Genomic DNA, 13,359 nt, shown 5'->3' with positions numbered 1-13,359 from the left:
ACGCGGGGCGTGAAACATGATGCCAGAAATAATTGCCTTATCCGCAGGCACCATGTGGAACTGACTCAGCATACGCGGGGCGTATGCCATTTTACGCGGGGCGTATGACACATGTCGGCAATAATTGGCCTAATCCTGAAAGTCAGATTGCATTGTCTCCCAGAGTCAACTATCCATACGCGGGGTGTATCATTATATACGCGGGGTGTATAAGGCAGTTCTTCAACGTAAAAAGATCAGAGACACATTTACGCGGGGCGTACTTCATCTACGCACGGCGTAAATACTCCAATTCTAGCAATAAAACTTCAGAAATTCAAACACGCGGGGCGTACTTCAGCTACGCAGGGCGTGTTTGGGAACAATTAGACACGGAATTGGTCCACATGCAGGAGATTTCTGACGGAATGGGCACTTACGCGGGGCGTAAACCACCTTACGCGGGGCGTATCATGGGATTTCTGCACCAAATAATGTTGCTCCATGCTTGTGCTTTGTGAAATTACCAACTTGCCCTTGCTTGATGTCTATAAATAGATAGCTTTTGAACTTCATTAGACACCAATTGCATACAAAAGAGCTATACTATACTCTTTTCTTTCCTTGTAATTTAGATTCAGATTTTGTAGTTAAACTCTCCCCCTCGAGAGCTTGTTCGGTTGTTCCGGCGTTCCATTGAAGTTCCACTCCATCATTCATCACCAAGCTCGAGAGTTCCACCTCCATGACCTAAGAGACGGCTTTGAGTCCGGTTAGCTAGTTTCGAGGGTGAATTCTTCCCTTTTCACTTGCTAATTAGCTTGTACTCTTCCTATGTACTAGGCTTGGTTGTATTCTATATTTTCATTCTCCATATTTATAATTTATGATTCACAATCTCTATTTCTTATATGTGTTGATACTTGCTACTTGTTTTGATATTCATAATTGATTATTGTGTAGGAGGACACGATTTCCGATGCCATCCGGGCTATCTTTAGGGGTTATATAGGTGTTGCCCTACCGGAAGTGACAAACCGGAAACCGTAGGAATTGACAAGCCACGGAACTTACGGGCCCTAATTTCTAATCCCGAGCATTAGACACGCCTTGACTAGGAACCACGTAGTCTAAGTACTTCACGGGTCGGTCACACTACACATAGTCGTCATTGCAAGAGTAAATCATTAACCGTATATATTTAGAATCATTGTTTATCGTATTTATATCTTATCACCATTCATATCACTTCGTAGAGTTTTTGTGCCGTAAATATGTCTCACCTATAGTTAGGAGTAGTTTGTAGTTGGTTACCACATCAACCTCAAAGTATTCACCGCTTAAATAAAGTATAAAACTGAGTCGTCTAATACTTGTAGTTATAAATCCCGTGGATTTGATACCCGGTCTTAACCGGATTATTACTTGATACGACGGGGTACACTTGCCCCTAAGTAGTGACGTCTAGTGAATTTAGAGCAATTAGAAAGACCACATCCATAGTCCCATAGCACACTCATATCACACTACATCCGTAAACACACCGCTAGACGAAACTTACATCAGGAAGCACCGCTGAGGAGATCCTATCACGGGTAACATTTAGCATTACTGAGGAAAATAAGGCTTGGCTTATTCGACCATTTGACGAGGAGGAGGTTAAGCAGGCGTGTTTTACAATGCACCCGGATAAAAGCCCAGGTCCTGATGGCTTAAATCCGGCGTTCTACCAACACTTTTGGAGTATAGTGGGAGTCGATGTTACCTCGGGCTGTTTATCAATCCTACACAGTAAGGTTCTCCCTCCTAACTTGAATGATACTTTAATCGTTTTTATTCCAAAAAAGAGAGACGTGGAATTCGTAACGGATCTCAGACCAATATCTTTATGCAATGTTCTTTTCAAGATTGTGTCAAAAATGCTTGCACAGAGATTCAAAACGGTCTTACCATCTATTATCTCATAGAGTCAAAGTGCATTTTTATCAGGGAGATTAATCACAGATAATATTATGATTGCATATGAGGCCTTACACAAGCTTAAAGGGTTGCATCACGAGAAACATGGGCTAGCGGCACTTAAACTGGATATGAGCAAAGCATATGACAGAGTAGAATGGCCCTTTCTGCGGGCAATGTTGGTAGCAATGGGATTCCCTGAATTATGGGTGGACTGGATAATGATGGGAGTAACGTCGGTAAAGTATACTATCTCTCATGGTGGCATGGAAATCGGTCCGATATCACCAACTAGAGGCTTGAGGCAAGGGGATCCATTATCACCTTTCCTATTTCTGGTTTGCGTTGAAGGGCTCTCAATTCTTCTCTCATCCCAGGATAATATTGGGAATATCCATGGATGTCAGATTGCGAGGCATGCACGCTGTGTTTCACACCTCTTCTTTGCTGACGATTGCCTATTATTTTTTCGAGCCAACCATACCGAAGGCTCAATTATTCAGAATTGCTTACATGTTTACAAACTAGCATCAGGGCAACAAGTAAATTATCAGAAATCTGCAGTTTTATTCAGTAAGAATACCAACGAGTTCAAACGAGGTCAGGTTGTGGAGGCATTGGGGGTTAAAGAGGTCAGCGATCACAAGTTATATTTAGGCGCCCCAATTGAGGTCGGGAGGAACAAATTAACCACTTTTGGTTACATCAAGGACAGAATTAGACAACATATCACAAACTGGAAGGAAGAATTTCTGTCGCGCGCAGGTAAGGAAATTCTCATTAAATCGGTTCTACAATATATCCCTACTTTTTTAATGAGTGTTTTCTTCATGCCCGAACAATTTTGTATTGATGTCACTAGTATGCTTAGTCGGTTTTGGTGGAAAAATCCAAGTAGCTCTGGTAGAGGGATTTTTTGGATCAGCTGGAAGCAACTCTGTATTCCTAAATCACAGGGTGGCATGGGTTTTCGGGATATAAGGGGATTTAACTTGGCTCTGCTTGCAAAACAGGGATGGCGTATTCTATTGTATCCGCAGTCCCTGGTGGGCCGCATCTTGAAAGCCAAGTACTTCCCGACATTGGACTTTCTCTCGGTGAATATCGGTAACAATCCCTCTTACACGTGGAGGAGCATTCTAAGAGGAAGAGAGTTGTTAAAGCAAGGCATAAGGAGGAAAATCAGGAATGGTGCTAATACATATATATGGCTTGACCCGTGGCTCTCCGATGAGGGAAACCCGTATGCGGATAGCCTACCAGACCTGACGGTTGGTAACGGGAAGGTTGAGTCTTTGCTGAACAGCGACGGATCATGGAAAATCAACCTTATTGATTCGACATTTTCTGCTCATGATTCACGATATATCTGCTCTATCCCAAGACGGAACATGAGATCAGACGATGGATGGCTTTGGCGAAAAGAAAAGGACGGTCACTTTTCTGTCCGTAGTGCTTATTGGTTATCAGTAACATCATTTGTGTCTTCTTTACCACCATCTATGGTCAATTGGAAGAAAATTTGGGATATTCGGGTAGCTCCTAAGATGAAGGATTTTTTCTGGTGCTTAATGAGCGGCTGTTTGCCTACTATGTCAAACCTAGAAAGTAGACACAGCTCATTTGCCAACTTCTGTCCCATTTGTAAACTGCCGGGAGAAAATGAAGATCATGCATTCATAGGCTGTGCGGTGGCGAAATCAACCTGGTTGAAGTTATTCGTGAAGGAAAATAGGCAAATGTTTGGCAGCGGAAATATAAAATTTTAACCTATTTCCTTTAACCAAGATCCGTTAATCGTTATTTCATATAAAGAGGGTTAGAAGGAAATACCTTTTGATGAACTATCTACTGTTGCAATCGAAGTGCCCTCAACTGGTAGGGGTCGATTTTCTCTCTCCCGGGGTTGCTTGTGTTCACCGAAATTCTCAGCTAAAGGGGGTTTATATAGCCTCTTCCATCTAAACCCTAGTTAGATAGAATTAGGTTACTGAATAAGAATTTAATTCGGAATAAAACTCTTATTGTTATTATCTATAATTATATCTAAATATAAAGATAATAATAACTTATTAATAGGATAATAATTAGAAGCAATTTAATCTCATTAAACCTCCTAACTTATTTATCCTATAATTAATTTAATTCATAATCATAATCTAATTATAATTGTTTAGAAATAAATCAATTCCTTTATGTGTTATAACACATAAATCGCCCCCCTTGTTACTGGGCCTTAGTGGACTCAATTGGGCTTCCGTCAATTAAATAACGTCTGTTTCTCTTTTGGGTTCCAAGTCTTATGTGTGACCCATTAGGTTCTTATTGTTTCTAGCCGTATACAGCCATTAAATTAATTTCTTAAAATTACATTCAATCTTTGTATAACGGAATTAGTACGCGAACTGTGATTGGCAGATCCGAAACATTCCCCCAGAGCTATAAGAAGGTAGGTTGATTCTGTCGTTGACCTTTCCGTATTAGTTACAGTATAATTCGATCCTTCATCAACTACATCCTTGAACAGAATCTTATAACTATGGATAATGTTAAGTCATATAACGAGGCGTTCGTTTTACTTGTACAGGCCGAGTTAACTCCAATTAGATAGGTTAAGTGAAATCTGCATTTCAAGTCTTAAGCTATCACCTTGCAAGGATTTAGAGTTAAGTCTTCCACAAGCGATCCTTAGACGTATCTCCCATTTATCAGGAGTGACAAATGATCAATCCAATGTATAACTATCCTGCAATTACTTCCTGTGATACCCAACGTCTGCCGTACACATCCCAGAGTCATCCCTGTTATGGATCGTGTTACAACATGATCAAAGCATCACATTCCATAATCCAGAATCACTAATTAACATTCCTTTGAGTCTTAGGATTACTTATACCTATTAATACCAATGAGATGAACAGGTGACAAGGATAAATCTACCCATCCTGTTATCTCAAGTCGGGTCCCCAATCCTAATGAACTCTTTTCATTGGATCCATGTAACTGTCCAGATATCTGCATATCTGAAGCTTGTGAGATCAGCTCTCTGTCTCGACAGAAAACATTGTTACATGCAAGTCTCAACAGTGTTATGTCAATCCCTATTCAAAACATATCACTTGACTTGGGGTGGCTTTAAGTTTATTAGTTTATTATAATGTTTCGTCTCACTTCATGCTTGTATGAACACTTTATAATCACTTTAAATAAACTTAGGGATTTCCTTTTATTAGACTTATTTAGTTCTTTAAAAGAGGTTGCCTTTATACAGTTATGAAACCATATCTTATTAAAAGAAATGACATAAAGAACAATTCATTTACATTAGGTTTATATCCTGGAACAATTATCTATAGGACACTAAACCCCAACAATTCGGAGATCAGCGGATGGATCACATTGGATCATGTTTTACATGGCTGATTTCTTTGCTGGAAACAAATACGGAGCTACCAATTATTATCAGCACTTTGTGGTCATTGTGGCGCGGCAGAAATCAAGCAGTATGGACAGATAAGGTTGAGGGGGCGGAGCAGATTATAGACATGGCAAGACGGGAATTTGAGGCACAGACAGCAGCAAAGTGGAAGAAACCACGCATCGGGGTTTTAGCCTATGATGTGGATGCTGGTATCTTCATTGAGGATGGTTATAGCTCGTTCGGTTTTCTTATTCGTAACTCGGAAGGCCGTTGTGTTTTTGCCTTGCACGGAGCAATGGATGGTCTATACGAGCCTATTATTGCTGAAGCTATAGCCATCAGGGAGGTTCTATCGTGGTTAAAAAGACAAACTTACAAAGACGTGAAGATTAGATCAGATTGCCTTTCAGTAGTGCAAGCGATCAACAAGGAGTCTGTTCAACTCTCATACTTAAGTGACGTAGTTTCAGATTGCATTCTTTTATTGCAAGCATTAGTAAATATCTCAATTTTATCTGTTAAACGATCAGCGAATACTGCGGCCCATAGTCTAACACGGGCGGTAGTATCACAATCTGTTCGTGGAGAGTGGTTCGATCTACCTCCGTTCATTGCGGATATTCTTTTGATTGATTCTAATTAATAAAACTATTCTTTGATTAAAAAAAAAACTTATACTTTAGTGATAGGGATAAAGTGCAAAATTATTCTTGATGTTTGACAACAAAAAGCAAATTTATTCATAACATTGATCAATTAGAAAAATAATTTATCAAACATTTTTTCATCATGAACCTTATCATCTACCCTTCACACGTGTGCAATTTTATCACGGGTAAATTACACCTATGGCCACTGAACTTTGTGCATTTTAACATTGTGGCCACTGAACTTCAATTCTTAACGGTATGATGATTAAACTTTACACTTTTTAACACCGGTGACCACTCAACTTTAACCAAGTCCTCAAAATGATCGTTAACGACTTCAAAATGAAAATATTTAAGAATTAAAATTGTTCAGAACGATATTTACCATGAAACCACAATTTTTATTTTCCAAAATCACCTTTTTTGGAGCTTTCTCTCTCTAAAAATTCACTTTCTCTCTCCTAACCAAACACCTAAATGATCTCAAAACGAAAATTTTCAAGAATTAAAGTTTCTTAGAATATCATTAACTCTTTGAATTTTTTATTTTCAGACCGTCAGTGGTCGTTTTGAGGCGTTGAGTGGCCACCGGTGTTAAAAAATGTAAAGTTCAATGGCAATACTGTTAAGAATTGAAGTTCAGTGACCATAATGTTAAATTTGTAAAGATCAGTGGACATAGGTGTAATTTACCCATTTTATCATTCATGAATAACAGATCACAACATGTGTGTCATTTTATCACTCATGAGTAATAGATCACAAACATATAAATAAACGTAATTTTTTTTTCAAAAAAAATACACATTATTTCGTAAGAGTTGGACAAAAAATCTAAATATTTTGTCGAATGTAAAAATATTAATCTCCAATTTAACTATTGAGTCACAAAAAATGTAAATTCTTTTTTTTTTTTAGAATCAACTGATGTGTAACGAGAAACAAAATATATGTGTTATAATGATGTTTGAAATTGACTCAACTTAATAATATGAAAGTAAAATTGTTATTAACTGCTAACGCTAAAAAGTAAAATCGCATCATTTTAGATGGAGTAAACTTTGACCGTTACATTATGGCTTTGCACCTTATCCCTTAATAATGTTTAACCTCGAAAATATAGAAATCAAATGAGATAGTACCATATGCTCCATCCTTATTTTGATTTTAGAAACAAAAATTTGTTTGTCCCGTTCTTATCTGCACATCTGATTATTCCAGGATTTCCCATCCTTATCAGTTCAGATTTTCACCAGTTTCTGGAAACCACCACCTTTGCTATCACTTTTAATATAAAAAAAAGTTAGGCCTTGTTTGATAACTCACTTAATCACTTAAATTAAAATATTAAGCACATACGTTTGATAACGGTTGTTTTTTCACCACTTAAATTAGTTAATTAAGTTAAATCACTTATCTTGATAAGTCAAAATATTTAACTTAACATTTTAAATTAAACATTATCAACTAATATTTTTATAAAAGTTACATCATCCAATACTTATTTTTAAGCACTTAATTTTCAGTTTTATCACACACCACGTTAATCTAATGACATCAAGACGAAATAGAGATTGGCGGATCCAAGTAGCTGAATGCAAATTGCAAAATGTTTTTGTTTGCCGCCATAGTACCCTAAAAATTTTATTGAAGAAAAAGTAGATGAAAAATGAAATAATAATGTTAAATCCAAGTATATAGAGTTGTAACTTAATATTTGAATTTGGCGGCAACCACGAGGTTAATTTAAAAATTAGATATAAATGCGTTAATAACAAGTGTTACACTTACTCGTATAAATACAATTATATTTCCCACTCTAAACCCATCATCTAAATTCTAACATCAAAATTAAATTTAGATGGCCAGATTAATGGGGTTGTCTTCCCTTCTTTACCCATTGTTGCTCACTGCATTTTTCATGCATTCCCATGCCAATCATATTCAAAGGAAGGTATGTAATTCCTGTCATTAATTATTACCTCTAAATTTTAAAACGGTGTTAAAACGGTATATTATGATAGGACCCTTAAATTTTATAAACGATTTTAAAATAGAAAAAATCAAAAATATTATCAAAAAAAAAAATCAAAAATTAAAATTATTAAAAACATAGTTTTCGATTTTTCAAATCACAATTTTTAGAACCTTCTTTCTAAATAATCATCTTCTCTCTTTTAACCAAACAACATGTAAATATTTTTAAAATAAAAAAATTCAAAAATTAAAGTATAGTTTTCATAAGCTCTATAATAAAGGTTTACCTATTTTTGAAGTGAACCTTAAAATGAATCATTATGTTAGTTTGTATTAACCATTTTAAAATTTATACCATAATTAATAAAAATATGAGTAAAATTGAAGAGTCATTATTCATGTAATTTACCCATAAATTGAGCTTTTATGTGAACCATATCATATAATATAATTCCTTTATGTAATTTTATTCTTTAAGCCAATCATTAAGAAATGATATGGTATGCATCTTAGTTGTAATTATATTAATTAATTAATTAATTTGATACTAATATGAATATATTTTGTGTAATAGGTTCACATTGTGTACATGGGAGAAAAACCTCATGGGGATTTTTCTGCTAAATCCACTCACCATTCCATGCTAGAAAATGTTCTTGGAAGGTAATCTTCGCTTATATATTAAGCCCAAATACAATTTGAATTCAAATGTTGGTTAAACATCATATATATTTCTCGGAGGAAGAATAGAAAACATCATATATATTAATGTAAATTTTCTTGTTGAATGCAGCGGTTCATCAGCCAAGGAGTCTTTGGTTTATAGTTATGGGAGGAGCTTCAATGGATTTGCTGCTAGATTATCCGATGAAGAAGTTGGAAAACTTTCAGGTTACAATTCTGAACAATAACTGATATTGTAGAAATGTAATCTGATATTTTACCTCTTTATTAATTAAAAAGCAACATTTTGATCGCAGAAATGGAAGGTGTAATTTCAGTAATTCCAAACCACATTCTGAAGATTCACACCACACGGTCATGGGATTTCGTGGGGTTTTCCAAAGACAAACTTTCTGGCCCTCAGCAAGGAGATGTCGTTATCGGACTTCTTGACACAGGTTCATTCAATTGCTTCTTCGTGTTTGCTAAAATTACTCAAGAGAAAAATCAATTTGACCTTACGCTGCTTTTATTTGAATGTTTTGATATTGCAGGAGTGTGGCCGGAATCTGCAAGCTTCAATGACAGTGGAATGGGACCTCCGCCATCTACATGGAAAGGAATGTGCCAAGGTGAAGGCAATTTCACTTGCAACAAGTGAGTTCTCTTTCTCTTTTACTTGAATTGACAATTAGTTTCATCAGAAATTGATGAGATTCATGTTTCAAAATACAGCAAGATCATTGGAGCTAGATACTACAATAGTGAAGATTTCTATGATGTGACCGACTTCAAGTCCCCAAGAGATTCAGAAGGACATGGAACACATACAGCTTCGACTGCAGCAGGAGTAGAGGTCCAAGGAGCAAGTTACTTAGGGCTAGCTGAAGGAACTGCAAGAGGTGCAGTACCTTTTGGAAGAATTGCTGTGTACAAAGTTTGTTGGTCATTCGGATGTTCAAGCGCAGATATCCTTGCAGCTTTTGATGATGCAATTGCAGATGGTGTTGACATTTTATCTGTGTCCCTTGGTGCTCCATTTGCATTCCCTTACTTGGATGATCCGATTGCTATTGGATCATACCACGCCATGAAATATGGTATATTGACCTCTAATTCTGCTGGAAATTCTGGACCTTCCCCGTATACTGCTTCCAATGTTGCACCTTGGACATTAACTGTTGCTGCTAGCACTATCGATAGGAAATTCGTTGCAACTGCTTTGCTTGGCAATGGAAAGTTCATTACTGTGAGTATTTTACTAATTATACAATTCATGGTGATGCATTTTTCTCAATTTTTACTAATTTTATGCGTATGGTTGTTTCTATGATGACTGAAGGGACTATCTATTAATAACTTTATGATGAATGGGACATATCCTTTGATTTGGGGAGGAGATGCAGCAAACTACTCTGCAGGTGCTGATCCCGACATTGCGAAATTCTGCATTGATGGTTCATTGAATTCATATATAGCAGCAGGAAAGATTGTTTTCTGTGAAACCATCTGGGATGGGTCTGGAGTTCTCCTAGCTAATGGTGTTGGCACTATAATGGCTGACTCAGAATACAGCAATGACTTTGCTTTCAGTTACCCTCTACCGGCAACAGTAATCAGTGTAGAAGATGGACAACAAGTCTTAAATTACATCAGATCTTCAGAGTAAATTGAAATCCAAATCCATATACTATTCTTTATTACCTAACTAGATGTTCTGTAAAAAGTACCATTTACTTATTGTTTTCTGTTTTAGGAATCCAACTGCGACAATTCTAGTCGGTGAGGGCCGGACTGATGTCATGGCACCTTCGGTTGTGTCATTCTCTTCTAGAGGACCCAACATGATCAGCCCTGATGTTCTCAAGGTACTTAACTAATCATTATTACCTATAAAACAGGTCTTTGTTAGATGAACTAAAATACTGAAATTGATGCACAAAACAGCCTGATTTGACTGCACCTGGAGTGGACATCCTTGCTGCTTGGTCTCCTGTGTCACCACCTTCCATTTATTTTGATGATAGCAGAAGTGTAAACTTCAACATTATCTCTGGAACATCCATGTCTTGCCCTCATGCTAGTGGCGCTGCTGCTTATGTGAAAGCCGCTCACCCTGACTGGTCTCCTGCTGCCATCAAATCTGCTCTTATGACAACAGGTTTGATTTTCCTAATATCAACATTCCATAAATTGTGCATTTTAGTTGATAAACACTTACTATTGTTTTATGTCAATTGAATAGCTATAATAGTAGACCCAAGGAAGCACAGAGACCTTGAATTTGCATATGGTTCTGGTCAAATAAACCCAAGTGCTGCAATAAACCCAGGCCTTATTTATGATGCATCTGAAGCAGATTACATAAACTTCCTTTGCAAGCAGGGCTACAACTCAACCACTCTCAGATTGATCACCGGTGACAACAGCAGCATATGCAACAACGTAGAGCCAGGACGAGCTTGGGATCTTAACTACCCAAGTTTCTCTCTTACAATTGAAGATGGGCAGCCAATTGAAGGAATGTTTACTAGGGAAGTAGCAAATGTTGGCCTTCCAAACTCAACCTATAGTCTTAACATATACATGCCAAGCTCTATCAGTATTACAGTTGAGCCCTCTGTTCTCTCATTCTCCGCCATTGGCCAGAAGCAAACATTCACGGTGAAGGTTAGCGGTCCCAATGTTGCTCAGCAGCCAATAATGTCAGGTGCAATTGTGTGGACATCTGGGGCTTATGCTGTGAGAAGTCCACTTGTAGTGTACAATATCTTACCTGGTGCTGCTTATTCTATTCCGGATAACATGATGCACAAGACATCATTCAAATTTGAAGGTTCTTCTGTTTATCACAAGAATGGAATCCTCGGACGTAACTGATAGGATTTCTCATTTATTTTGAAACCACAGAAGCTAGGTTTAAATAAAACTCATAAAGGCCAAGTCTTTCTCAATTGTGTGGGAGATAAACAGAAGTTGGATGCTTGGGAAACCAAATCAAATTAACCTTATATGTAAAAGTGTATGTGGTTGTAACACAAAATTATTCATAGAAATTTTTTGTTTCTTCCTTTCTCATGGTGAAGTTTGCAGATTCTGTTGTGTTTTCCTTGTATGAATGTTGGGTTTGACATTCATGGATATATGTATAGTGATGTTATTCACAGAAGTATCAAAACTAGATAACAAAAGCAAATTTAAGAAAAGCCAAATCCAGCAAGGAAACAAGAAAAATTCTTAAGTTCTTTTTATTGTTTCCAAGCTTCCCAAGTTATTATCTTTGTTTATAAAGTGTTAAGCTTGTTGTTAAGTACAATTCTTCCATAAATTTATCAAATTTTGTTTGTAATTTCTAGCATTGTTGTTTCAGTTATTCTATTCAAACCATTTCAAAATTTAATAAAATAAATACATTTCTTGAGTTGATATAATTTTAATGTTCATTGCTTAAACAAGTAAAAATTTATGTACTGAAGCTAGAAATCCGACAAGCATTTTCAATCTTTGAAGATTTCTTCAAGTCAAAAAAATCATTAAAAACGGTAAATTCATCTGAGATTTTTTTTTTTCTTGATGTCAATGGATAAATAGATTGATCCAACACATTTAATAAATGAGTCAACCGACCCAACCAACTCATTTAGTAGATAAGTTGAAACAACCTATTTATACATAGGTTAACACGACTCAACTTATTTATTAAACAGGTTACATAAGTTGACTTATTTAACCCAATTATCTAAATCTAATTAAAAATTGGAAAAAAATAAATAAATAAAGCGTAAAAGTATAAAAATGGCAATAAAGCTATCCGGATAGAATATATCCAGATAGAATTCGAGGAAAAATTTTTTCATACCAAATTACCCTTATTATATTTTATATTTTATATTCAAGTATTTATATATTGGGAATGTCAAAAGTTAGTGGCAAAAAGCATCCTGACCGATATTACCGATATAATATTTAAGACCGAACTGACCGATATTACCGATATAATATTTAAGACCGAAACCAAACCTAATAGATCGAAAAACCAAATCGAAAAACCAAAATTCATCGATTCGGTCGGTTATTTCGGTCCGGTTTGGTTTTTGAACATCCATAGGCTCAACTGTTAACGAATAGATGTTGTTGTTGTGGTAGTGTCCATAGAAAATCGGTTAGGTTCCTTTTTATTTTAGGTGTTATTTGATATTTGGTTATTTTGGTTCGGTTCGGTTTTCAGACTGAACCGATCGTTGAACACTCCTAGTTGAACCAAACAGGCCCTTAATACACCCATATGTGAATTGATTTATGGAATGACCTAATACATCCATATATGAAAGATCAAGGGCTCAATGTATTTAAATGAAAGATCGATGGCTTAATGCACCAAATAATGAAAGATCAGGGGCTCAATGTATCTAAATGAAAGATCGAGAGCTTAATACACCAAACAACAAAAGATCAGGAGTCTCAGGATGTTTTTTTTTTTTTTTGTCAAAGTTAGTGAGTTTCGTTTTCATCATCATAGCATTTACTTATGCACTACTCATGCATATGCATGTATCTTGAATATAATTTTTTTTCTTTTATAAATAAAAAATAATAAATTTTTTTTTCTGAAACAGTTTATCAAATATAATATTTACTAATCATTTTCTTTTAATTTTTGGACAAAAAGTATTTTTTTTGTTAGACAAAGAAGGCAAGAAGCCCAAAACA

General features: G+C 36.1%; 1 protein-coding gene across 1 annotated transcript; it reads left to right on the top strand.

The window, feature by feature from the left end:
- The first annotated feature begins 7,870 nt into the window (after positions 1-7,870).
- On the top strand, positions 7,871-11,529 carry LOC136213673 (subtilisin-like protease SBT4.3). The gene is made up of 10 exons (XM_066002839.1): positions 7,871-7,963; positions 8,561-8,649; positions 8,780-8,877; positions 8,967-9,107; positions 9,204-9,306; positions 9,385-9,898; positions 9,992-10,314; positions 10,406-10,517; positions 10,597-10,810; positions 10,895-11,529. The coding sequence occupies exons 1-10, from the start codon at positions 7,871-7,873 to the stop codon at positions 11,527-11,529; spliced, it is 2,322 nt and encodes a 773-aa protein (XP_065858911.1).
- Positions 11,530-13,359: the final 1,830 nt, after the last annotated feature.

Source organism: Euphorbia lathyris, chromosome 1 (assembly GCF_963576675.1).
Source record: "Euphorbia lathyris chromosome 1, ddEupLath1.1, whole genome shotgun sequence".
Classification (NCBI taxonomy): Eukaryota; Viridiplantae; Streptophyta; class Magnoliopsida; order Malpighiales; family Euphorbiaceae; genus Euphorbia; species Euphorbia lathyris.
This window is presented reverse-complemented; position numbering and strand designations above follow the sequence as displayed.